At 37.2% G+C, this 26,761-nt stretch overlaps 4 protein-coding genes and 1 non-coding gene across 5 annotated transcripts; 4 read left to right on the top strand and 1 right to left on the bottom strand.

Moving 5' to 3' along the window:
* Nucleotides 1–41: 41 nt before the first annotated feature.
* Nucleotides 42–1,951, top strand: LOC113750334 (receptor-like protein 13). Its single transcript, XM_027294326.1, has 5 exons — nucleotides 42–450; nucleotides 612–764; nucleotides 892–1,047; nucleotides 1,196–1,349; nucleotides 1,568–1,951. The coding sequence occupies exons 1-4, from the start codon at nucleotides 42–44 to the stop codon at nucleotides 1,249–1,251; spliced, it is 774 nt and encodes a 257-aa protein (XP_027150127.1). The 3' UTR covers nucleotides 1,252–1,349; nucleotides 1,568–1,951.
* On the top strand, nucleotides 1,789–3,429 carry LOC113750333 (receptor-like protein 56). Its single transcript, XM_027294325.1, has one exon. The coding sequence runs from the start codon at nucleotides 1,789–1,791 to the stop codon at nucleotides 3,427–3,429; it is 1,641 nt and encodes a 546-aa protein (XP_027150126.1).
* A 572-nt stretch (nucleotides 3,430–4,001) lies between these two features.
* Nucleotides 4,002–5,924, bottom strand: LOC113750332 (serpin-ZX-like). Its single transcript, XM_027294324.1, has 2 exons — nucleotides 5,541–5,924; nucleotides 4,002–4,778 (listed from the first exon to the last, which is right to left on the bottom strand). Exons 1-2 carry the CDS (start codon nucleotides 5,922–5,924, stop codon nucleotides 4,002–4,004), a joined length of 1,161 nt encoding a protein of 386 aa, XP_027150125.1.
* Nucleotides 5,925–17,057: 11,133 nt separating this feature from the next.
* On the top strand, nucleotides 17,058–26,668 carry LOC113749698 (kinesin-like protein KIN-14R). The gene is made up of 19 exons (XM_027293523.1): nucleotides 17,058–17,340; nucleotides 17,666–17,967; nucleotides 18,181–18,352; nucleotides 18,440–18,489; nucleotides 18,623–18,806; nucleotides 18,966–19,075; nucleotides 19,168–19,267; nucleotides 19,335–19,421; nucleotides 19,547–19,723; nucleotides 20,080–20,353; nucleotides 23,008–23,169; nucleotides 23,371–23,586; nucleotides 23,663–23,700; nucleotides 24,005–24,168; nucleotides 24,384–24,635; nucleotides 24,717–24,782; nucleotides 25,162–25,236; nucleotides 25,671–25,742; nucleotides 25,904–26,668. The coding sequence occupies exons 1-19, from the start codon at nucleotides 17,142–17,144 to the stop codon at nucleotides 26,387–26,389; spliced, it is 3,186 nt and encodes a 1,061-aa protein (XP_027149324.1). The 5' UTR covers nucleotides 17,058–17,141; the 3' UTR covers nucleotides 26,390–26,668.
* Nucleotides 19,856–19,984, top strand: LOC113750938. The gene has a single exon (XR_003464706.1). It is a non-coding gene; the product is annotated as a U11 spliceosomal RNA (small nuclear RNA).
* Nucleotides 26,669–26,761: the final 93 nt, after the last annotated feature.

Raw genomic sequence — 26,761 nt, 5'->3', positions numbered from 1 at the left:
AGCCAAAAGAATCAGCTAACTAAACGCGTGGATCAATATTGATGGAGTTCAGAAAAGCAGTGCAAAAATGGGAGTTTTGTTGCTCACAGACAACTGTTGTTTCATGGATTTTCTGGTTAATGACACTATGTCATCTCTTTACTAGTTCCAAGGGGACAGCGGCAGAGCACGAAAGAAGAGCTCTTTTTCAACTTAGGGATTCTCTGAATCACCCAAATGGCTCTGCACTTGTAAATGAATGGGTTGGAGATGATTATTGTGCTTGGGGTGGCATTTTCTGTGCTAGGTACTTAGATGGAGACCTTCGTGTTCTTGATATTTTCCTAACAAGTAAAAGGCAACTTGGACTCGGAGTTTGGTATCCCAATGCCAGTCTGTTATCTCATTTTAAGGGTCTTCAGTCTCTTGACCTATCTGGGAATTACTTTGGCAGTTGGGTCATGCCAGAAGGTGCCCTCTTTCGCCTTATGTAGTATCATTTTCGTTAAGTAGTATCATCTTTGGCAGTTGCAAATTACTTTTAAGGTTATCTCTTTCTTTAATTTTTTTTTTTTAAAAAAAAAAATTGATAATGCAGGCAAGAATTTGTTTCATAGTTTTGGCACTTGCAGCACTATGCAGGTTGGATAACCTTAAAGTGCTGGACCTGAGTTCAAATGCTGTGGATGGTGATATATTACCTCACTTTAAGACATGCAGTCTTTCTTCTTTGGAGGAACTGCGCCTGTCAAGCATTTATCCCAAATTCGTTCCAGTTTTAACAGGTCAGTCACGTAGTAGTCCAGATAGTTAATGAACTATATTGTATGCAGAGATATGCACGATTACAGAATTTATGAGTATTTTCTTAACTTTCATGACAATTATTAAACTACTCTTCCTAAATTCTAGCTTTCTGTCAACTCAAGAATCTTCGGTCACTGGATCTAAGTAACAATAACATCAATGATGAAAATGCTCCAACTTGCCTGTTGAAAAACCTTTCCTCGCTTGAGATACTTGACTTATCAGGAAATCGTCTATTGAACTCTCCCCGTATATTAACAGGTAAGTTTTTCGTAACCTGAATAGCAAGATTTAATGTCTCTCCAGAGTTGCAATGGTACTCTCTCTTTTAGATGGAGAGACGTTAGAATGATTCCATCCTCAAACAAGTTCCAAAGTCCTTGAATTAATTATCATCGATTTGTTCCAGCTCTATGCAGTCTGAGGAACCTCAGAAGACTGGACTTGAGTGAACTTTCTGGATGATATTAGCATACCACCTTGCCTATTCGACAACAGCTCATCATTGGAAAGTCTGGACATTTCTCTGAATTATATCAAGAACCCCTCAAAACTCTTTTCAGGTATGGTTGATGAAATATGTGGCAATATAAAAGCAAATGCCACTCAGCATGTTTAGTTCTGTGATTGACATGCTTCTTGATTATTCTCGATATATGTCAAGATCATGTGCATATAATGCTTCACTAACTTGTATGTTTTTGGTGCTCCAAGATTATTGCTTAAATAAGATGCATCACTTTGTCCTAGTGGTGGTGATTCTGGACATCCGATTTTGCAGGAATTTGCAAACTCCAGAAGTTGCAGATGTTGAACCTAAAAGGAAACCTGATTCAAGGAGGAATAGATCCGTGCCTAAGTGAAATGACATCCTTGATTTCTTTAGATCTATCCTTCAACCATTGTCAAGGAAATTTCCCTTCTAATACATTTAGAAACTTGACTTCGCTCCAAACCTTGCTTATCTCAGATAACAAGTTCGGTGGAATTCTTTCTTTTGCAATGTTTGCTAATTTCTCAAATCTCCAAGACATTGATCTGTCAAACAATATGTTTGAGGTGAATACTGAAACTCCACGCTGGTATCCTTCATTCCAGCTTGTATCTCTCAATTTGAGAAATTGTGGTGTAAACAATTACCATGGTCGGGTGGTTCCAAGCTTCATTTCTAGTCAAAAAAATTTTAAAGTCGTTTCTTTGGCCTATAATGCCCTGCAAGGAGCACTTCCCTCCTGGCTAATATATAATACAACACTTGATCTACTGTCTTTGAGAGGGAACTCTTTTAGTGGAGGTTTCCCCTTGTCTTCCAGGTTAGCAACCTCAATGCTCATAATGCTAGATATATCTGATAATCGACTTTATGGGCAGCTTCCTGCTACCATTCACCAACTGTTCCCAGACTTGAATTACTTAAACACATCTTTTAATCTTTTCAAAGGAGACATCCCTTCTTCCTATGGAAATCTAACAAAATTGGAGGTGTTAGATCTATCTAACAATTTCTTTCAAGGCATAATCCCTGCGTCTTTAAGGCAGAATCACACTTCACTAGCACAGCTAGTTCTATCAGGCAACCATTTTCACGGGCGGACCATGCCTTTATTTTCAAATATGTCAAATCTTGCTTACTTGCATCTCCAAAATCTTGGCTTCAGTGGGTCCATCACTCATAGTTTAATGAATCTTCCCATTCTAAAGGTTCTAGATATAAGTCGGAATAATCTATCTGGCAATATCCCTAACTGGTTTCACACATTTCCAAACCTTGCCATAATTCTATTTTCCAGGAATAAGTTTCATGGAATCATCCCCATATCATTATGTCAGATGCAAACATTGCATGTCTTGGATTTTGCTTCAAATTCTTTATCTGGGGTTATTCCTTCATGTCTCAGTAACATAACATCATGGAAGAAAGAATCCGAACTTCTACTTCCTTCTTTTATGTGGTTATCACCTACATATGCCAATTACAGAGTCAAAGTTCCCTTGACAGCAAAGGGCAACAGACTACTTTATGAAGGCACTCCTCTTTCTTTAATGACTGGCATTGACCTATCCATGAATAAGTTAACAGGTGAGATTCCCACACAATTAGGAGAACTTGCTGCACTTCATTCACTGAACCTTTCTTTCAACATTCTAGCAGGCCACATTCCCAAGTCCTTTAGTACCATGGAAGAAATAGAAAGTCTTGATCTTTCTCACAATAATCTAGTCGGAACCATTCCACATGACATAGTCCAACTCCATTTCATTTCAACCTTTAATGTCTCCTTTAATAACCTCACTGGAAGCATCCCTTTTGAGAACAACTTCCAAACTTTCGACGAGTCAAGCTTCATAGGCAATGGGGAACTTTGTGGCCCACCACTTCACACAAATTGTACTTCCAACAAGAACAGCAACAAGCCTCCTGAAGAACAACAACATGAAGAGGAGGGTGACAGAACAGGGCTTGCGGAGAGTGACTTCTTTTTCTACTCATGTATTGCTGTTTCCTATGTTCTGGGATTTTGGTGTGTGATTCTTCCTCTGATGCTAAGTGAAAACTGGCGCAGGAAGCATTATGCTGTAGTGGATATTTGCATTAACATATGCTGCAACAAGTTGTCTAGTTTTTTTCCTAAGTCGGGATAAAGATTGTTGTTCAATAATTCATTAACCAGAATTCTAAATCAACTTGTAATAGTATACTGTTTGAATTGGAGCTATGTCAGCTAGTATCTAATCATACAAAGATCTCTACATCAACTCATATTGCATTGCACTTACTGCCAATCGCAAAATGCACTTACATTGACGTTTTACTAAGTTACCAGCATTAGAAGCCAAAATGGTCAGTCAAAAGCTGCAATAGATACTCTTTTTGAAGTGCCTCTTTTTTTATTTATTTTTTATTTTTTATATATTCCTGTTAAAGTTTTTTTTTGTTTGGGGGGGGGGGGGGGGCGGGGGAAAGGATATAGCTGTTAAAGATAAAACGTGCAAATTTGCAATGTGTAAAGCTAATCTTTAGCTCATTTTGTTACAAGATCTCAAACTGTCCAAATTACAGTAGAGCTGTATACATTCAATACAGAATTCATAGAGCTAAAACTTTTATATTAACATTTGTCCTTTGGTTTCTTATTAAGATTTAACTTCAGCAAAACTATTCTAATGATCATGTAAGTTAAAAGGAACTGATATTGAATGATGAGACAAAATGATCAATCTAGGTGGGGGTTTAGTACTGCTCCAGCAAAGAAAATCAATCCAGTCTTTTGTTGTTTGATAATGAACATGAAAGGATGGTCCGCCACAAAACTCTCAAGTTTCTCTTCAAGGGTAGGAGGAGCCCCAAATATGTCGAAGCGTGTGAAAGCTGCAGCCTCTGTGCCTTGCTCATCCACTTCAATGACAGCCTTTTGGACTATGTTTGAGATCACAGGGTGTTCTCCACTTTCAAGATGGACCATCTCTGTCAGCTCCATGGGTTCTTCCATGAATGGAAACTTTATGTTGCCAAGGTTGTACGAGAACTTGAATTTGGGTATCCAGAAATCCTTGAATTCTGTACGGGTTAGCTGGAAATTATGCCGGTTTATTAACCCATATGAATCTGCATTGAACTGCTCGAGTAGATTTTGCAAGCCATCTTTCGCATTTGGGAGGAGGAATTGCATGGAGAAATGCTTCTCGTCTTGTTTGCCACTTTGATATGGGATCTCTAGAGCTTTGAAGTTGTCGAACGAGCCATATAGATATGAACATGAACTAGTCATGAAGGGGACTGAAATCTTGTTTCCATCAAGCAGGTAAAAGTCCCTCTCCTCAGTCCTTTTAGGATTAAATTTGTTCTTCCAATATCCTTTGAAATAAAGTGCATTTCCTAGTACTAGTGCAGTAAGAGGATCAATATGTTTTTGAGAATCAAGAACTCCACTGATGAGGCCGTTGGTTTGGGACTCTACCCATGAGTTAATTTCCTCCACCGCTTCATCAGCCTTAATGCGGTTAAGATATGATTATGTCAACATAAAACATAATGTCGAGAAATCTTTCAATCATCATGATAGGAAAATACATGCATTATATGCCTGCGAATTCTAGAGATTTTGTTTATTCTAATGTAGGTAGCCTACTCTCCTGCAGATTCCAGAGATTATATCCATTCTAGTTAATGTAAGTAGCACGTAAACTTCGAGCAGGAATAGTTCTATTCTATTCTAGTTGTTAAACTTGACTTCGTTATACTCATTGTTGTACACGAATGTGTAAAAGTTTTAATGTATACCAATACAACTATATTGTGTTTTATACATCAGTTAATGTGAAAAAAAAAGAATATATAACAATCTCGTGAAACCGTACAAATCGTACTTCCTGCAAACCCAAAAGCAGAAGTGGAGAAACTCTACACTGCTCTCTCTACACACACACACACACTGGACCAGACGGCTCATGAACAAATGTGATAATCATTGGCAATTTCAAGAATTTTTGCGGGTCAGCAGTTATCTACACTTTCAAATTCCAGTTAAAAGGTATATACACAGAAGATTATCCATTGTACCCACTGTCATTTAGCTTTATACACCACGAACTATATATGATATTCGGCTCCTAACTTTCTAATTAAGCAAAACATGTCCGTCTGTAAAAAGTTTAGCTGCTTGCAGATGCGAACAAAAATTATTACTCCTACATTTGTTTAGCAGCATGAGAGTAGGTAAAGACAAGAAGAGATCATGCAAACAGAAGAATACCTGGTTGGAGAAATCGACGTTCTTAGCTTCTGCTTTGAAGGCATCCCTAACACATTGCTGGAAAGAGGGCTTGAGAGGAAAACGTTTATCCACCCAAACTCCGTTGGCAAACGAGATTTTTGGACCACCTTGTTGATCACCAGAACAACAGGATGCTGCAATACTAGACATGGCATCTGAAATTCTTGATTTAAATTCGTCCAAATTGTTTGATCCAACAAAGCTCAGTACACGCCGTTGAGAGCGTCCTGAACATCCAGCACCCACCATTGCTGCCATGGCACTCAACAACAGTGGAGATAGCACAATATTCTTATTGGAGAACCCATTTTGGAGGTTCTTCAGCAGAAGCTTTCCGGCCAAGGGGAGACAAGAATTCATCATCTTTCTTTATTTGGTCTCAAAAAAAAAAACAAAATTGACAGAAGGGAAAATAGGTTGTTGAGCTTGTCATAAAACCCTAACAAGAAAAATTGATGAAAGGAATATAGCCCGTTGAGGTTGTCGTAAAACCCTATCAAGGTTCTTGTTAGGACTATCAACGGCTCGAACTAACTTAAATTCGACTCAAAAAAAAGCTCATTGAGACTAAACTTTAATTGGGTTAGGCAGATATTGCATATAAATATTAGGGATATGAATCAAGTTTGAGTCATGCTAGACTTAGTTTCAATTAAAATTTGATCCATATATGAGTGTAATTATATTTATATATGTAATATATATAATAATATCTGTAATTCATAATTACACATATTACAATGTAAAATGTTAATAATTTATATATAAATTTGTATAAATTCATAATTATAAAAAATAAATTATATTTAATTATATATTTAATTATGAGTTTAGACCAAATGCAATTTGATCCCAAAACTCATATAATAGTATAAATTGAGATTGAACCTTTTAGTGTGAATCCAAAATCCAAAAACTCATATAATTAATGAGCCGAGTTTAAACTTGTTAAAACTCGACTCATAAATCCCAAATGATATCCCTAGTACTTGTGATGGTTGATTGTTCAAAGTTAGTCCTGAAAATAATTGAGTTTGAACCTTTTACTATGAACTCGAAATCCAAAATTTCATATAATTAATGAGTAGAGTTTGAACTTATTAAAACTCGACTCATAAATCCCAAATGACATCCCTAGTACTTGTGAGGGTTGATTGCTCAAAGTTAGTCTTGAAAATCTGCTGCCGCCTACAAGTTGTTGGACCAAGTCATAGAAAAGTGTGCTAGTAGAGAAAATAGGAAGACCGATTGTAAGTTTAAAATAAAGGATTTTAATTTGAGTTGAGTTGAGTTACAAATGTCTTAATTCCCTTAAGGACAACTTAATTGTTGTTCTTATGAACTACGTCTCTAACACGCGTAAAAGGATACCCTTAACCCCATGGGACAAGGAACAAAGGGACAAGAGAAGCCAAAGCTATGGCTTGCCATCCTCTGTCCCCAAAACTACTCCTGTCCCTCTGTCCCCTTGTTACCAGTGGCTGCCACGTGGATTCTTCCTTTTTGAAAGCAAGTGAGCCAAATTTGTAGAGTCAAAAATCATTTTTTGTCTTGCTAAACTGCAAAAGCCCCTTCAATTACTTGGTTTAATTTCTGCATTTTCTAAGCAGCCACCAGTACATTCTTCTCCATATTAGCCTCTTTGCTGGTAGGTCTAAACTTATGTGCTTTTGCTAGCATGGAGAAGCGAGAAGATTTGTTAAGGAGAGAGCATCAATAGCCATCAACAACCAAGTATTCTTCTGAATTTTTCTTTGGTCTTTTTATGTTAGATTTTCAAATGAACTTAGAGGCAATGGGAATTTTGTTTTCGTACAAAAATGTAGCATTTGTCTGCTGTAATTTTTATGTGAAACATAAAAAAATCTGATATGGTGTTGATTTTGATTTCCCAGTTATATGTATGGTAATATAGAAAATGTCTAAACGATTGATTGAGCATACTTATACATTGATGATGTACACAGTACACATCGAATCTAATTAAATTTTTAAGAATGAAGACGAGGAAATTCGGCCATGCTATCAGTACAAAGCCCCTAGTTTGTGAGGATGACAGAAGAATCCGTAAAGATAGAAGAATCCGTAAAACATCATTTATTGTGTGATACACACGTGGCAGGAAATGGGACAAGGGATAGAAGGACATTAGGAGTTTGGGGACAGAGGATTTGAAGCCTAAAACTATATATGTGAAAATGGAAAAGCCAAGATACGTACTTTCTTTTTTTCATCAACTAAGTTTTTTTTTTTTATTCAAATCTCAAATTTCAACTTACCAAAATATCTATGACACAGACACAATGGAGGGAACCCAGGGGAGGAAGGAAATCAGATAAACAAAGGGAAGTCAAACTACCGCTCTATTCATCTAGAAGACCTTTAGAAAGTGTTAGAAAATAATTACAACTAAATAATATAGAATATGGTTTTGACGTGAATAAATTCACTTTTTATAAGGAAATTTGCCACTATTTTGCTATCAGGTTTGTGGCAATTTCCTTCAAGAAATAACAAAACCAAACCTAGAATTTCCTTATAGTGAATAAAGAAATTCTCCTAAAAACGTTTTGAATTTGTTTTTATTAGAAGTGAATGAATGAAAGAGATGTTAAAAGTGAGTAAATGATGTCTCCACCTTTTATTTATAACTAGTGGGTGGGGCACATACTATGTGTGTACATATTTTAGAAAAAAGCAAATAATAAAAAAGATATAGAATAAAAAATTAGTTAGAGAGATTTTTGGAAAGTGACGCAATGTTCATTAGTGGATTAATTAATCAATTAATCGGTAGTGATAGTTATCTAGTGGTAGTTATGCAGGGGTGAGGTTTTTCAGATAAGATATAGATAAATACTGATAAAATATTAAAAAGGTATTTTGAAAAAGTAAATGTTAACACCAAACCCCTGCTCATACTTTATTATATATATAGGTAATTACGTAGGAGTGAGAAGTTTTCTAGATAACACAGATAGATAATGATCAAATGTTAAAAGGGTATTTTTGAAAGGGTAAATGTTAAGACAATTTGTTAATACCAAACTCCTGCTCGTGTTTTATTATATAGTAAGATAGTCTAAACACTCCTTAATAAAGATGTGTCTCTTTAGATATATACAACTCTTTGTCATTAGATACCTTTTAATAAATAGATATCTCTTGAATAATAGGCACCCCTTAATCAATAGACACCTTTTATCAATGGATGCATTTTAATATATCACTTTCATATTTCTCTAACTTTCCAACGTGATGAAAAAAGAACAAAGAACAAAGCCTTCTTCAGTTTCTCCTATTCTTTAAAATAGGTTTCTCTGAATGCTGGAAGAAACACGAAGAATGTGTCAAATGAATTTCCCATGCATGAACAATATTACCATTAACTCATGCATGCATGATCCACAAAAAAACACGTAACAAGGAATTAATTTGGTTATTCCACAAGGGGGCTCCCGTGAAAGAGAACTACTCCGGATGTCTTTTCCTTTACAGTGGACATGAATGGATGGGTCAGCCACAAAAGTCTTAGCTTCCAGTTTTCCCGGAGGTATTTCCAAACTCACAGCTGCCGCCTTTGTGCCTGTGTCTCATCAATTCAACAAAAGTTGTCTGGATTATGTTCCAGAGGGGAAGATCTCTTTCTTGAAACATCTCTTCCAGCTCCATGGGCTTGCTAGTATTAGTGCGGTAAAAGGAGTAACATTCTTAATTAATGAGGCCTTTTGCATGGAGCTCCGCCCCACGAGTTAATTTCTTCGACGACTTCATCAGCCTGAACCAAATTTCGTCATGTCCAACAAAAAACAAAGAAAACTTCAACAAGAATCCTATACAAAAAGTCAACAGATTGACTAGCTGATAAGACTTTTATTATGATGGTTCAGGTTGAAATCACCAGAATTAGAGATACTGAATTGATGTTATGTAAATTTAGTTTAATTAGATGCTAATCCTAATCCCGACATTGGATCTTAGTTGTAATGTTGATCAATTGTTGGCCGCATGTACCAATCCTATACTATTTGTGGGTTAATTGTAAAATATGGGGAAAAAAAACAATCAATAAGTTATCTAACTTTATGAAGATATTATAAAAAAAAAAGAAATTGGAATTGGAATATTTGAAACAACTAATCTTCTGAATATTGTAATTAAAAAAGAAAGGGTAAATTATCTTTTACCTTCCTGTGATTTGGTGTTTTACCTATATATAATTTTTTCATGATTTGGATTAAAGTGTCACAATTAACTTTTTTCGTTAAATCTAACGGTCAATAGTAAAAGGTCAAAATTAAACTAATAAATTTATTAGTCGCGAAGTTGGTTGCGGCCAGAAGTTGATTGTGGTCCTTTGGTCACGACGGATCATGGAGGGAGAGGGAGGGGGGAAGGTGCTAATGAGGGAAAGGAAGGGAATGGGAGGGGAGGAGTAGGAGGAGAAAAGAGGAAGAGAGAGAAGGAAGGAGGGGGAGAACGAGGGAGGATAATGGAGGGGATGGTGGCGGCGACAGCGGTGGTGAGTGGTGTAAATTATTAAAAAAATACCAAAAAAATTTTAAAATTCTTAAAATATTCTAAAATTCATTTCAAAAACATCCATAATACAATTATAGTAAAAGGTTTTCAAATACAATACTAGAATAAAGTTTTTGAAAAACACTTCCAAAAATAGTTACTCAATACGGAGCCATTATAATTTCATTGCCAAAACAACATTTGCATTCAAGTGCCAAATCTCTTGTCAATGCTCATTGCTCAATACCTTTACACAATATTACATTAAAATTTTTGAAAAACACTCCAAAAATAATTAAACTATATGGAGTCATTATAAAAACTCATACTTGAGTAGACCTGATTTTCATAGACTCAATGACTCAGATGGTGTGGCACAATCTGAACCATTAGATCTATAAAGATCAGATCTACCCAAATTTTGACCTAATTTTATTGCCAAAACAACATTTGCATCCAAGTGCCAAATCTCTCATCAATGGTCACCACCATTTTTTTTCCTACTCTTTTTTTTTTTTGTCGAAACGATAAGATGATTTCATTGCTTTAAAGGTAAAAAAAAAAATTACAAGTACGAGCAACGGCTCGATCGAACTGTAAACACTAGTGTTCAAAGACACTGAGGAAGCTGTCGCTCCTCATCCACAATAATGCTTAAAGCATCAACACTCATTTTTTTACTGACTATCATTTCTTCTTCCCTATTCAAACCAAAAGAGCACATGCGAAACAATCTCTGTAAATGAGAGATGTCTTCAAGTACTGTTGCCATTCTGCTGTCCGCTGGACTCTGGTGTTTCAATTGTCTCCACAGTTCTTTGTTACCAACTCTCAGCTTAAGATTGCTCCACTTACGATGCACTGCTTTACACAGCACTAGTTTCAGCGCCAGAGCTTCATCTAGGAGTTTGTTTCCAGAACTGATGTCTTTCATTACCCACCCTATCATCGTATTGCTTGCAAAAAACTTAACTGTGACTCCAATTCCCATGAATAGCTGCTCTTGTTTCATGGTTGTAGACACCTCCATTAGCACTTCTCCTTCCTTTACATAACTCTGATCCTGAGTTTCTTGCCTAGGGGCTGTTTCTTCTGTGCTCTCTCCTTCCCTCTTGTACTCTAGCTGCTGCTGCTCTAGCCAATCAGAATGTGCTTTCCTTATATATTTGAAGGGAGGATCAACGGTAGTGTTCTCGAATTCTCTTTTGTTTCTTTCTTTCCACACCTACCACAGGATGTTCGCAGTTAGGCCAATGTGTTCCATCCCTTCTATCCTGTACTTTGCTTCTGAGATTCTTAGCCACCACCTTTTGAAATCTCCCTGCTGCTCCTTTGCTCCATCCCACTGAATGGGAGAAACCTTCCATATGTTTTCTGTGTGGGGGCAAGTCAGCAGAAGATGTTCAACTGTTTCCTGTGCTGTTCCACACATCTTACATATCGGATCCCCCATCCCCGTTCGTCTATACACTGCTGCTTTCACAGGCAGAGCACCTTGAATACATTTCCATATGAAAAACTTGATTTTATGTTTGATGTTTAACCTCCAAAGTGTATTCCACATCTGAGCTAAATGCGAATCACTTACTGTATAGCTAGAGCTAGCTCCTCCCTGCCTGCACCTATCTCTCTTTCTGTGTTGCTTCATCAGAAACTTATATCCAGAATTGACAGTGTACACCCCTCCCTCCTTTGGTTGCCAGTAGAAGCTATCCTCCCTATCAGCCAGGCTCAGAGGAATAGCTAGAATTTTTTGAGCATCACTTCTATTGAAATATCTGAATATAACATTTCTGTTCCACCTATGCTGACTGATAAGCTCCTCTACCTTTTCCAACTCACAATGACTCCCTCGACTGGTAGTTGGTTTCCCTGTTTCAGTGTCTGAGATCCACTTGTGTCTCCAAATATTTGTACTCCTTCCATTTCCTATCCTTCTAATCATTCCAGCAGTGATTAAACTTCTTGCCCCCATGAGTCCTTGCCAAATCCAGGATGCATTTTTGGAGATGTTGCACTGCAGAATGGATTCCTGTGGAGAATATCTGGATTTCAACACCTTACTAACCAACAGATTTGGTTTAGTAAGTATCCTCCAAACTTGTTTTCCTAGCAGCGCTTGATTGAAAGCTTCAATATCCTTAAATCCTATACCTCCTGCACTCTTGGCCTTTGCCAATCTTTCCTAAGACAACCAGTGCATTTTATTCTTGCCATTAGCTTCACCCCACCCAAAGTTGGCCATCAAAGCACGGATATCTTTGCACAACCTTCTGGACAGCTTAAAACAAGACATCACGTATGTAGGCATTGCCATTACAACTGCATTCAGTAGCACTTCCTTACCTGCTGGACTCAGAAATTTGTTTTTCCAATTCTGGCATCTTTTCCTAATATTGTCCCTCACGAAGCCAAAGATCTGCTCTTTAGACCTTGACACTACCATTGGAAGTCCCAGGTATTTGCCTTGTTTAGCCTCTACCATTCCTCCTAAGGTCAGGCATACCTCCTTCTTCTGCTCATCATCCATATTTTTGCTAAAAAAAACTGCTGATTTGTCCAGATTGACCAATTGCCCCGAGGCCTTTTCATATGTTTTCAACACCTTCATGATTTCCTCCGCCTCATTCTTATTAGCCTTACAAAATATGATAGAATCATCCGCGAAAAACAGATGTGTTAACATAGGACCATGTCTGCTAATTTTTAGTCCCTGGATTCTTTTGCTTTCCTCAGCTCTTTTAAGCAGATTTGAGAAGCCCTCTGAACAGATTAGAAACAGGTATGGAGACAAGGGATCTCCCTGTCTTATCCCTCTTTCTGGTGTCACAAAGCCTTTGATCTCACCGTTACAGTTGAAAGAGCAACTCACTGTCTTCAAACAGCTGTGGATCCAGTTAATCCATTTTGAGCAGAAACCCATCTTTTCCATCATATCCATCACGCATTGCCACTCCACCCTATCATAAGCCTTTGCCATGTCCAGTTTGATAGCCATGTAGCCCTCTTTCCCTTGTCTTTTATTTTTAAGAAAATGCATGTACTCATGAGCAATGATCACATTGTCTAAAATCTGTCTTTCTGGGATGAAAGCAGATTGAGTTTTGCTGATACACAAGTCCAGAACAGATTTCAGTCTATTAGCCAAAATTTTTGATATGATTTTATAGAGCACACTACAAAGACTGATAGGCCTGAAATTTTTCAGATTGGTTGGGTGCAGAATTTTGGGAATAAGGGATATCACAGTATGATTAACTGATTTGAGCATGTGACCTGAGTGAAAAAACACTTTTACAGCAGGAATGATGTCACTTTTAATAGAGTTCCAAAATTTCTGAAAAAACAAAGGTGTCATTCCATCTTGTCCAGGAGCTTTTTCTGGATTCATAGAGAACAAAGCCTCGTGGATTTCATCCTCCATTACTTCTTTGGTTAGCTTATCATTCATCTCCTGTGTGATATAGTGTGGAATTCCCTCTAAAATTTCTGTCATTTCCCCCTTCCCTCCACTCATAAAAAGGTCCTTAAAGTACTCAGAAATTTCAGTCACGACCTCCTCTTCATTAGCTGTCCAAGATCCATCTTCTCTTTGTAACCTGTTCAATCTATTACTGACTCGCCTCCCCTTGACTGAAGAGTGAAAAAATCTAGTATTTTTATCCCCATCTCTCAGCCAGCTGATTCTGGACTTCTGACTCCAGAAAGCTTCTTCCTCCTTGTAGGCATTGGCCAATTTACTCTTGAGATCCTGAAGTTTCTCTTTCTTGTTTGCAACAACAGCATTTCTAGCCTTCTCCATATCCTTCTTAAGGCCATCAATTTTACTCCTAGAGTTAGCTTGGACAGTATTTTTCCATTTTAAGAGTTCAATTCTGCAGTTTCTAACCTTTCTAGTAACTTTGAACATTTTAGATCCCTGTTCCTCTCTATTCCAGGCTTGATCCACTACCTGCTGAATCCCCTCTTTTTGGAGCCATCTCTTGTCAAAGTAGAACCTCTTTTTTTTTTTCCCTATCCCAGGAATGGTGTCTAATAAAAGCATAGAATGGTCAGAAGCAAGAGTTTCAATGTGCTGACACTTAGCACTCTCAAAATCATGAAACCAATCCATACTACCCAAAGCTCTATCTAGTCTTTGATGAACTTTCCCTTCATTGTCCCAGTGATTACTCCAAGTCCAAGGGTGGCCTTCAAAACCAATATCCACTAGTCTGTTCATCTCAATGAAATGCCTAAAATCTCTCAAACTTCTCTCCTCCCTAAACACGCCCCCCCACTTTTCTTCATTGGACAAAATGTCATTAAAATCTCCAGAGATCAGGAATCTTGATCCCCACAACCTACTTCTATCAGTTAGCACCCTCCATTGTTCCTTCCTGATCCTATGTTCACAACTCGCATACACTCCAATGAACCACCAAGCCCCCTGAGAATCATTACCTTCGATCTTGGCTTCTATAGTAAAGGCAGTAGTAGTCACCTCTACAATCTGTGTATCCTTAGTCCAAAGTAAGGCCATCCCCCCTGCTCTATTCATAGCTTCCACAGTCACATTATTGTCTAACCTTAACCTTCTAGCAATTCTATCTATGACTGACTTCCTATTCTTAGTCTCACTAAGGAAAAAGATACTTGGAGAGGAGAGGTTATTCACCTCCCTCAGCTGGGGAACTGTCAAGGGACTCCCCACCCCTTGGCAGTTCCACACCACAATTCTCATTGACACCTGGAGGTCCCTTTTAGGAATGACCTCTCCTCCTTTTCCGTAGCTCCCTCAGGATACAGCTCCACCAGATGCTTGGTTTTTTTCCACTGACACATATCCTGGCATGCTTCCTCCATCACTTCATCACTAACCTGGATCTTCCTCTTCCCCGCATTCACCTGAATATTATCATTACCTTGTATCTTCTGCAGAGGCCTTCTGTTTCTAACTGGAGACTTTAACTTTCGAAAAGATCTCCTTGACTGTCTATCCAGTAACCCCATCATCTTATTTTCACCAAGAATTTCCTGGCTAAAAACTACAAGCTCTGTGTTTTCCTCTAGTACCCTAGCCTCCTGTAAGTGATTGTGCACACCTTCCACTACATCTTCCTCCATCTCTTCCTCTACGTGAGGAAGCTGGAGTTCTTCCCCTACACTATTAACCTGAGGGAAGACTACTTCCTCCTTATCATCTATCACCTGATCCTCCTTCCTACTATGAAAGACTACCTTGAGAGACTCCTCATTAGTAGAAGATCCCCCCAGCCCCTCCATTCTAACTTCCTCACCTGCTTTGTCACACTCCTGGATGCTACATCCCCCACTACCAGAGGCCTTGAGGACCTCCAGCAAACTCTGACTTCTAGACATATTATTTTTCTTCTGTTCGACCAGCTCCCCCTTCCTAAAGTCCCAGTAACGTCTATCACTATGCTCGGAGGCCCTCACATTTTTTTTCTGCGGAGAGATCCTAAAATTTCCTGCTCTCATCCAGGGACCGTACTGATTCTCATCAGTACTCCCTCCTAACAATCTCCTTATATTGCAAGACCTTTCACTATGCCCCACAATTCCGCAATTATAACAGAAATCAGGACACCTTTCATATTTGAAAGCTATCCATTTGCCAGTTCCTGCTAATCTGACCACAGTACCTCTAAGCAGAGGTTTTGATAGGTCGACCATGACAAGGACCTTCAGATGCCTACCCTCTTTTCCCCCCGCCTGAGGGATAACGACCTCTCTAACCTCCTTAAACACACCTCCTATCTTTCTTCCAATCTCCCTAGACAGCCAATGGACAGGCAGATTCCAGAGCTGCACCCAAAGAGGTGCCGTCACAAAGGCTTTGTAGTCATCTTCAATGCCTTCAACCCATCTTCTTAGGACTAGCAACTGATTATCTATAACCCAAGGCCCTCCCTCCACTATTCTATCTTTATCTTCAGAGTTGTGTAAGTTAAACTGAAACACATTAGGTCCCAGTTCCACCATTGACAGATTCCTGGGATACCCCCAGGCAACAGCCACAAAGTTTTTAATTCCAGTGAAGTTAATCACTTTTTCTCCTAAGACTCTCCCAATGAAACTGTTTTCACAAGCTCTCACACCAGTTTGAAAGTCTTCCCCCTCCAGCGTGAGTCCTACCAACTCATTCCCTTCAAGGGAAAACTTCTGTAATATATCTGACAGTTCTCCCTCCATGGAAAGACGCAGCAAATATCAGATGGAATAAAACACTCTAACCACAGGAGATGAAAAACAGAACCAAGGCGTAACAAAAGATAGAGGAACAAAAAAGAAAGACAAACGAAAACACTAAGAAAAGAAACGCAACTGAAAACAAAACCTTGCTGAAAGATACTGACCACCACAGTTAGAGCATCGATGCTCACTTGTACTCTTAACAGACAAGGAAAACAGAGTATTGACTATCAATGTCCAGGCGGTAGCTTATCATAGTTGAAGATAGCGACGTTTGAACTCCCTTTCTTCATGCACTGACTTGCTTAAACCAAAGAGTAGCTGCCATTAACCTTCCATTAAAGATCACTCGTACAAGTACTGATGATCTAGCATGATCCGGTAGAGCGGGAGAAGGACGGTTTTGAAAAAGTTTGAAAAAGCTAGCTTCCCACCAACGAGGTGGGAGAGCTCTTATCCCAAGAGAGAGAACAGCTACTTTAGAGAGAGAAAGCCTCTACTTTAGAGAGAGGAGCACATCCACTTCCACTTTCATTTTTTTTCCTACTCAAAAGAGGGAATTATAGCCATTTTAATTTAAGACTGCTGTGACAATAAAATGGTTGTGGCAATATCATCAGCCCACAAGGTCTTTGGTTTCGGCAAATAGTCAATTGCAATAACAATAACGGTCCTATAAATTCAAAATTCAAAAATGAAGCAGCAATCATTGTTAGAATTAATACTCTCAATCATTCACTCAATAGTTCCTTTTCAGCTCCGATTTATGCAAGCAAGAAAACCAGTAAACCACCTATTCGACCTCAGAATATCTCCATACTTTTCACTTTCCAATCCTGCTTTATTCCTTGTAAAATCAAGAAAATGATGGCCGGGTTTGAAACTCAACCAAACAGGGCATTTCTTGATTGGCTCCAAGCTTCTAGTAATAGCACTAAAAAGATTAAATCACCCCCTCTTCTCAATCAAGAAGAGCAACCATTTTTCGAAAATGCTGAGGCTGTTGATTCTATAATATGTGTTCCAGGTTCAAGGCTGGTTTCTAGGAACGCCATTTCTAAAGGTTAGCCATAGTTGTAATTTCCAATTTTTTTTTATTAATTTCCAAGAAAACCCTTTTATTTTTTTAACTGAAATTTAAGGCATGTATGTTTGTTGGATGAAAATTGTGGCATTTTAATCTTTTTCTGGATATGGGTTTTCTAGTGAGTTTAAATTTGAAGTCTTGAATTTCTCGGATTCACAAATGAGTCGTAATTATTCATTGTTTTGCTGAAACGTGAATTCTAGGTGTTATTCCATATTCTAGGGGTGGATATCATGTGTTGGTGCTGAACTCTGTGAACAGTGTTGATGTTTTCATATTACTGTTATCCTCTTTGGGACAGAAAATGTAGTGAAGTTTGTAAATGCTGGAGGTGGGACTATCAAAGAAGAGGGAGAACATGGCAAGTTTATCATGTCTGATCATGGTTTTGATGGAGGGAACGTTCTTAAAACCAATGAAAGTGTAATTGATGACAGCAATTTTGGGGCTTTGTACCAATCAGCAAGGATAGGAAACTTCAGCTATCAATTTGAAAACCTCCCAGCTGGAGACTATTTCGTTGATCTTCATTTTGCCGAAATCATAAACACAAATGGTCCCAAGGGGATGAGGGTCTTTGATGTGTTCATACAGGAAGATAAGGTGAGCAGCTTTCTTCTCGCAACATTGTCTAAGATTTCATCACCTTTTAAGTCCCATTGATAGATACAATTTTCAAAGTGTTCTATTTGCCTCTTATTGTATTCCATCGTATGGGAAAACTGTCAATCACTTGTCAATCCCCACTCATAAATTCATTCCAAAGAAAGCTCTTTCTTTCTCTTATTGTATTCTTTTGTGTGTCATAATTGGTAGATTTTATCAGAACTTGACATATATTCCCTAATTGGAGCCAATAAACCTTTGCAACTGGAAGATGTCAGAATCTCTCTGGGGCCCAATGACGTGATAATGATAAGGTTTCAAGGATTAAATGGAAGTCCAATTGTAAGTGGCATATGTATTAGGGAAGCACCTAATTTGCCTGGTATGCTGGATCTCCTGAACTACACTCAGTTATTTTGATTAAATGCTCAAATCTCATACTTAACATTTTTCTATGGCTTGATTCCAGTATCTCTGGTGAAACAAAGGTGCCCTGAAACTGAGAACCTTTCCTTTGAGGTAGATTTTACTTTGCTCTGGAAATGTAGTTGAAAGGCCAACAGCTAGTTAGCTTACTCTTTAAGTCTTATCTAAGACTTTTTTTTTTCTTGGTTACAAGTCTCATCTAAGACATATACTTGGTAATTTGCAGAATAAAGATGTCAGAGCAAGAAACGATGCTAGATATCAGAGGAAAATAGAAGAGTTGCAAGCACAATGTGAGCGAAAGACAGATGAATGCTACCAGGCCTGGATGTCACTAACAGACATGAGCAAGAAGCTTGAAGAGGTGACCATGGAGCTTGATAACAAATCTTTCCAAAATAATTGCCTAGGTACCTCTTTTTGGCATAGCTCTTTCTTTCAGATATAAAAAGGCTGGATCCTTTTCTATTACTTTTCTTGGTGAGGCATAAGAAGCTTGACTTCTTAGGAGACATCATGTCTAATGCTTCTTCTGTAACATGCCTTCCCAAATCATGATGTTTGTAAAGATCAATCCATGGTGCTACAAGCAGAGAAGTTAAAAGATGTATCCACCAAGTACAATCGTGAAAAGAAGTTCTGGTTTGAAGCCATTAATAAGATAGAGTCAAAAGTCAAGGTAATTTTATCTTAAAGTGATAAAAATATATAAAATTTGTGTAGCATCATTGTTTTGGTGTCAATCAATCCTCTATGTTAACTTGTTTGCAGATCCTGAAGGACGAACAGAGCAAACTATCTCGAGAAACACATGATTGTGCCAATTTAATTCCTGATTTGAATAAGATGGTTTCAGCTGTTCAGGGGCTAGGTGAGTTATAATCATTTTATTGCAATAATGCCTGCAGATGTTCTATTATGAACTGTTTGCATTTCAGTGGCACAGTGTGAGAATCTTAAACTGAAGTGCAGTAAGGAGCAGGCAGAGAGGAAGAAGCTATACAACCAAATTCAGCAAACAAAAGGTATCCCTAATTCTAAAAGGTCTAGCATATCTCTTTGGATACTAGGGACTTTTTTGAGAAACCTCTTCTTTTGACATGAGGATTTTTTTCCAAAAATTTTGAGCCTAATCATCTCTGCACATCAGGAAATATAAGGGTGTTTTGTCGGTCTCGCCCACTGAGTAGAGAGGAAGCTTCAGCGGGATATGCAACAGTCACAGATTTTGACGGGGCAAAGGATGGAGATCTGGGGATAGTTACAAGTGGTTTTACTAAAAAAACATATAGATTTGACCGTGTCTACATGCCAAAGGACAATCAAGGTAGATATTTTAACTTACATGCTATTAAATTATGCGTTCTTTGATTGAATCTAGTAAATCAAATATTATTCATGCAGATTTTTCATATATCTTTTGATGGACATAATGCTTAGTAAATCTTCTATTATTAGAAAAAAGGGTAGGTTGGCTAAATATGCCATTCTTACCCGCGATGGTGATAGCTGTATGCTTATCAAGACATATGGCTAACATAATTTGTGGAGCCCTGTAGGGTTGGCTCGCTTGGCCAACAACCCTCACAAAAAAAATACTTCTATTATTGATTTTGTTCATATTCGACTTCTATTTTACCAAGTTCCCTACTCACTTGAGGTGCTTATTTGGTTCTGTAACAGATGATGTATTTGCGGATGCTTCACCATTGGTGATCTCGGTTTTAGATGGCTATAATGTGTGTATATTTGCTTACGGACAGACAGGAACTGGAAAAACATTTACCATGGAAGGAATTGAGAACAACAGAGGAGTAAACTATAGGACTTTGGAGCTTCTTTTCAGAATGATTGAGGAAAGGAAAGATGCTTTCACATACAACGTATCTGTCAATGTACTGGAAGTTTACAATGAGCAAATTAGGGACTTGTTAGTCAACTCACCAGCATCAAAGAAGTAAGTAAAATAAATGTATACTATAATAGCTTGGTTAATTTTCTTGGATTGAGTTTGCGATGGTCTCAATTAGTTTAGGCCATTAGGATCAAATTTGGATACAATGAAGACTCCAATACATACACAGTGAAAACATATAGGGCTAGACATGAGAGTCAAACCAAGAATTTCATAGTTATTTGATTAATGTCTTGATTAGTTAACTTAGGTATTAGAAACGAATATTAGGACTTTGTAATACACTGAAAGGTCACTAAAGAATTAATTATTTTGAATAGTTAGATCATACATATGAAATAAAATGTGTGATGACCCAAAAATTTTTAAATTATGTGTATGCATATGTATGTCTGTGTGTGTGTTTCGTTGTAGATATATATCAGTTGAAGAAGGCATTATATTCTAGACATGTGGTTCATATAAAATACAATGTAAAATGAATTAAAATTTGAATAAGACTAATTGAAATAAAAGATTGCAATTTACTTGAATTGAGTTTTGCTTTAAGGACAAAATGCCCTAATTGGCACATAAAATCTATTCTTTTGACAGAGTCATTAACCATGTGTAATTCGTCATAGTATGTAAGTAAATCCTCTTGACAATACTCGCTCCGTTCCAATATATTATGTACAACAATCTTTTGTTCAATGAAACTATTCTTTCAACATGACAATATCGGCTCCAAAAAGAAATAACAATGTGGGCACAAGTTAGATAATAAACTAATTTGTTCAATTGTGCATTTTTATTAGTGCTAGAATTTAAAAAAAAATCATAATAGTGAAATGAATGACTTGGTTTTGCCATGGAAAATGGAGTGCCCATTTTATGGGGGACTATTTATCAATTCTGACATTGGGATGTCAATTTATTTTAGAATCATATTTGCATATAATATTTGTGTTGTCATCTAATTTATGGTTTCACATTGAAATATATCTCCAAATCTTCTTTTAGGCTCCTTGACATTTCTCGTTGACAAACCTAAAAGAGTGACATATGGTTCCATTACTACAATGACAAAAATTTGTTTATGAGTTCATTTCTATGTTATAACTGTTTGCTACTTATTGCCCAAATGATTCCATCAATTTAGCCTTGGTTTAGAGGTTTTTATAGTTAAAAGCACTTGCAGCTTATATTTATGTAGATCTTGTAATGCAATTATATGATGTGAACTTTCAAAAATAAGAATCACATGTCTGAAAGCTTTTACCTAGGATTCAAACCCTAAACCCCCTAAAACTGGCAGCGAGAAGAACTCTAAGAGCCTTCCCCTGGCCACTGGGCAAACCCCAGTGGTTCACATGTCTCAAACCTTGTGTGTTTGTTTCATCAGACGGGTTTCATCCAAATTTTCCCACTGGGCATATTCTGTAAAAGAATGCCTATTAGTTTCAGAAAATGTCATATTCTTCAGAAGTTGAGAGATTTGTTTCACAAGAGAGATTAAGAAAGCAATGATTTCAGTTCAAGTTTGATTATTTTATAAGTCATTCTTCCATATGTAAAAAATTTCCTTCTATTTTACAATATTTATTCCTTAACGACAATTATTTATTTTAGCTTATTAGTTGTTTCATGCTGAAACTCATCTAATGGTTTCATGCCATTGGTTTCATTAAACATTCAAAAAATTCTAAATAATCTATTAAACTTCTAAACTCAGCCAAACTCTTTAAGCTGAAGAAAATAATCTTTTTGTGCTTTGCTGAACATAATTTTTGAATATAAATATAGATTTTGGTATTAATGATATTTTACCTAAAAAAAAGGGAAAAAGTTAAACTCTTTATATAGCATTTTGTTTTAGATTTTCTTTAAGGTAAATAAATATATTTTTCTCATTGGAAAGGTTTTGCGTGAGTTTTAGCAGTACAAATTAATTACTATTTCCAAAATCTCTAATACTATTTCCAGGCCAATGGCACGAAAGATTTTGAGTAATCTCTAAACTTCATTAGCAATTCACCATTTTCCATTGCAAGCACAACCTGGGCCAAAATTTTAACATTAAAGAGACCAAATTGGTTCAACAAGATACTAAGGGACCATATTAGTTAAAGTTTTAAAAATAACAGACCACATTAGTCATAATTGTTGTTTTAAAGAATATCAATAAGTTGGTAGATCTTGAAGATATTTGGAAACATTTGTAATTTCAGTAGCTCGGGTTTTGATACTTTCGTATCGCATAAGTTACTGTCATGCTAAGTATTTGTCTTACATTTTTTTTATCACATTTAGTTTCTCTTACTTCATTTTTTCTTAAATTCAATTTGATAATATGTTGTGTGATTGCAGTGAAATGGAATGTGGGTTAAATTTTGACAGATGTAAATTGTTGAATATCAGTATGACTATTCATGTAGCTTTTATCTGTTATAGCCAAATAATCATGAATAACTTGAAACATTTACCAATCTTCTAAATATGCTTAAGAATACATTAAATTATTAATTTTTTCCCCTCTTTTCTCATTAATCGTGGGAAAATTGTGTGTGGACCTAATTATCGCAAAGAGGAACACATTACATGTGCAACACACATACTCCCATACTAGTTTCCTTCAAAGATGACAGTTATCATCATATTGTTGTTTCTTCTTTTGATTTTCACACATTGGTCATATTTTGAGTTTGAATTTCCAGGTTGGAGATAAGACTAGATATCGGAGGAATTAATCATGTACCTGGAATAGTGAATGCTGAAGTAGAAAATATAAGAGAGGTTTGGAATGTTCTGCAAGCTGGAAGTAATGCAAGGGCTGTAGGATCAAACAATGTGAATGAGCACAGTAGTCGTTCTCATTGGTGAGACTGAACTTCATTGATCCCTGCATTAACACCTCTTGAGTTTCTCTTAGTGGATGTGATTCAGATATTATAGAAAGTCAGTGGCTTTTCTTGGATTGTATATGAATTAGTCCTTTGGGTTTTCTTTGTTATTTATTCTGACCCAGCACATTGAAACTTTGATCTTCTATTTGTCACTTACATTTTTCACCTTTCCAGCATGATCTGCATAACTGTGAGAGCTAGAAATTCAATGAATGGTGAATGTACCAAGAGCAAGCTTTGGCTTGTGGACTTGGCAGGCAGTGAGAGATTGGCAAAAACTGATGTTCAAGGAGAGCGCCGCAAGGAAGCTCAAAATATCAACCGTTCTCTTTCAGCACTGGGAGATGTCATATCTGCTTTGGCATCTAAGAGCAGCCACATCCCATACCGGTATTCTTTTATTCTTCATTAAATTGTCATTGCTAGCTACCACTAATCCTAATTAGTTCGTTTGGGTTATTTTCAGAAATTCAAAGCTTACACACTTGCTGCAGGATTCCCTTGGTAAGCACATATGTCTGGTTAAAGTATTGAATTTCAGTTGGTAAAATTGTTTCCATTGCAAAAACAAAGATTTTTGCTCATCCTTCTTGGCTGGTTGTACTTCAGATATTCACTGGAAATTCCTCAAATCTTTAACAAAAATGGGATGCAAATTGCCACTCAAATAAGCTGCATTAAATATGCTGTAGTAGTTTCTTGATGTTACTAATTTATCAGATCTAAATTTCAAGATTGATGAAACTAGACAGCTAATTAGGTCAGGCCATGTTATTTGTAAAAACTATTTAACTTCACTATCTTTTAGGCAGTGAAGCAAAAATTCTGATGTTTGTGCAAATCAGCCCCTTGGAGCAAGACTTGGGTGAAACTTTGAGTTCATTAAATTTTGCAACTCGTGTTAGAGGTGTTGAGTTGGGTCCTGCAAAGAAACAGATCGACTTTGGGGAGATTCAAAAACTTAAGCTACTGGTAAGCTTTATTGTTTTTACACAATTTTTTAGAAAATTCTTTAACTCCATTTATTTATTCCCCTATTCACGCCTTTAGTTACATAAACACAGATATATTTACATGCATACTGTGGACTCTTTGGTATATATTAGTAACCCATCTGCATGAACAGAGAGTTTATTTTGCTTGTAACAAATTTTTTGTCATTGTCTTTTCTGCTTGATCTTTTAAAGCTTGATAAATTAAAGCAAGAATCCAGAACAAAAGATGATGCCTTGCGGAAGTTAGAAGAGAACTTTCATGCCTTGGAATCTCAAGCAAAAAACAAGGATCAGTTCTGCAGAAACCAACAAGAAAAGGTTAATGAACTAGAAAGCCAACTTGCGATGAAGGCAGACTCATGCAGTCAGATGGACAGACAGCTGACAGAACTCTCAATGAAAGTGAGAGTTGGAGAAGACATTAGAGCGAATCTTCAGCAAAAGGTATCAAAATTTCCAATGTTATTGCTTCTTTCCATTGTCTGGCTACCAAATCTTATTTTGGATTTCTATTCAATGAATTAGGTAAATCAGCTTGAGAAAAAGCTGATAGAATGTGAGCATGTTGAGAGCAATGCTCTTCAGCACAAGGTTTGTGCACATCTTGGACTAGTTATGTTGCTTTCTGATATGCTTTTAGTTGCATGGATCAGTTTTTTATCAATTGGCAAGTGACCTTTCTGGGTCGTGAATACACCAACCTTTGATTCAATCTGAACTTATTCACAAGATTTTGCTCTAAATAGAACATCAATCAAAGTGATTTAGCTTCTCTTAATGAAGTTAAAATTAGTGCACTTTTGCTGCAAGGACTTTGTTATATGTACCTGCCTCTTGTACTATTTCAAGTATGCATGTCATAAATGTAATTTGCTTATAGCCTGAATCATATTTTCCTTTTGCCAAAAAAAAAAAAAAAAAATCTTAAATTGTTGTGTACAATATTTGTTGCTCTTCTTATGTATGTCAGGTCAAGCAGCTTGAAAGGACATTGAAAGAAAGAACTAACGAGTTTGAAGTTCATTCAGTGATCCTCCAGAAAAAGGTATTTAAGATTTTCCCTTCTAATAATTGACTCTCATTTTCAGTTGATCCTACTGAATTCCACTTCTCTCTGAACTTTGAAGCCAAACAGTCTGGTATTCCTGAGATGCGGTGGAAAGTTTTACTTTAGTTTTTATTATTGGTAACAAAAGTTATCGCTTTGCTTCCTAAGTGGCATGGTTACACCCCTCTCCCCACAACAACACACTCCTCAGCTCAGGAAAAAGATCCTTCACTTTACATCTTTGCTTTGTGAAGCTACTACAGGTCATAGTCCATGCACACTTGAACACAGAGGGAGAGAATTGGTTCTTACTTCTTACCTCATACTAATCCACATGAAGTTTTCCCTGTATCAAAGCGATAACCTGTGTTTTATCACCTGTAAGTGTTTGAGGGAATGCACTACTTAGCATATCGCTGTTGCTAATACAGGTTAAGGAACTTGAGCACAAGTTGGAAAGGCAAGGAGGAGGTACTACGGTATCTCCAATGCTTCGTCCAAAGGTCTTTTATTTCTTTCCCACCCAAACCCCCCCCCCCCCTCTTTCCCTCATTTTTCTCTTGGTTTCTTTATCTATTTGGTTTTACTTGGGTCAGAGAAATACCATGGATATATATCACCAACCTGAGGTCTCACTCAAATCCTGTCTAATGTCTTGTTTCAGATTCAAGAGCTTCAGGAAAAGGTAAGCCAACGTGACAGACATTTGGAAAGTTCACCAGAACTGTGTGCATCTGAGCAGTCAAGAGCCAGTACAGATGAAAGAAAAGACTCTTCATCAATAACAGAAAATGAAGTCAATACAGGTCCAGGCACCCAAATGTTACAGCCTCGGAAACGCCCCACAGGACAGGGTTCTATTCTTCTTAAAGGAAATGAGTCACTGGGCCAATTGCGAATGAAAAGGGAGTTCCAGAATAAAGGGATTGAGAACATCTGCTTATCAAACCCTTCAACTGAAAAGAAGCGGTCACTGGCAACTGAATCAAATAAAGGGAGGCATATTGACCCTACAAAAGCATTTGCAAGAGTAACAAGAACTACAAAACCATTCCCTGGTATTCAGAGGTCCTTATCTAGTCGAATCAACAGAGAACCAGTGCCAATGGTCAAGGAGAGGGAAAGCAGTACAAGAGTTTGGTTGAGATAAAGACAAATTATAAATTAACCACAAAAATTTTTTTTTTTTGGCTTTGCATTGTATTCCAGCTCATGTGTATTTCCTTTTCCTCTCATCTGGACGCATGCTCAGGTATCTGCACAAATACACGACTGTGCAAATGAGCTATCTGTTTATTAGAGTTACTGTACATAATATGGCTAATCCTATAAAGATATTGGAGGCTGTATATAGCAATGCCAGCGCCTCAATGGCATAAAGTACAGCCTGCTCTCTCGTGTACCTCACCCATACATCTCATTATATGGTTTCTGCTTTATATACCAGGCAAAAGATTACAAACATGGTTGCTAGTAGCATAACAACACTTCCGATTAGACATGGAAAGCCCACTTAGTATTT

This window comes from Coffea eugenioides, chromosome 10, assembly GCF_003713205.1.
Source record: "Coffea eugenioides isolate CCC68of chromosome 10, Ceug_1.0, whole genome shotgun sequence".
Lineage (NCBI taxonomy): Eukaryota > Viridiplantae > Streptophyta > Magnoliopsida > Gentianales > Rubiaceae > Coffea > Coffea eugenioides.
Note: the sequence above shows the minus strand (reverse complement) of the source record. Positions and strands in the feature narration are given on the sequence as shown.

Excerpts from the sequence above, each read along its gene's own strand:
- LOC113750334 (XM_027294326.1), top strand. The coding sequence starts at position 42 with ATGGAGTTCAGAAAAGCAGTGCAAAAATGGGAGTTTTGTTGCTCACAG. Across the intron at positions 765-891 it reads ATTCGTTCCAGTTTTAACAG|CTTTCTGTCAACTCAAGAAT; the intron begins GTCAGTCACGTA and ends CCTAAATTCTAG. Across the intron at positions 1,048-1,195 it reads CTCTCCCCGTATATTAACAG|CTCTATGCAGTCTGAGGAAC; the intron begins GTAAGTTTTTCG and ends GATTTGTTCCAG.
- LOC113750333 (XM_027294325.1), top strand. The coding sequence starts at position 1,789 with ATGTTTGCTAATTTCTCAAATCTCCAAGACATTGATCTGTCAAACAAT.
- LOC113750332 (XM_027294324.1), bottom strand. The coding sequence starts at position 5,924 with ATGATGAATTCTTGTCTCCCCTTGGCCGGAAAGCTTCTGCTGAAGAAC. Across the intron at positions 4,779-5,540 it reads ACGTCGATTTCTCCAACCAG|GCTGATGAAGCGGTGGAGGA; the intron begins GTATTCTTCTGT and ends AACCGCATTAAG.
- LOC113749698 (XM_027293523.1), top strand. The coding sequence starts at position 17,142 with ATGATGGCCGGGTTTGAAACTCAACCAAACAGGGCATTTCTTGATTGG. Across the intron at positions 17,968-18,180 it reads TGTTCATACAGGAAGATAAG|ATTTTATCAGAACTTGACAT; the intron begins GTGAGCAGCTTT and ends CATAATTGGTAG. Across the intron at positions 18,807-18,965 it reads TTTCCAAAATAATTGCCTAG|ATCAATCCATGGTGCTACAA; the intron begins GTACCTCTTTTT and ends ATGTTTGTAAAG.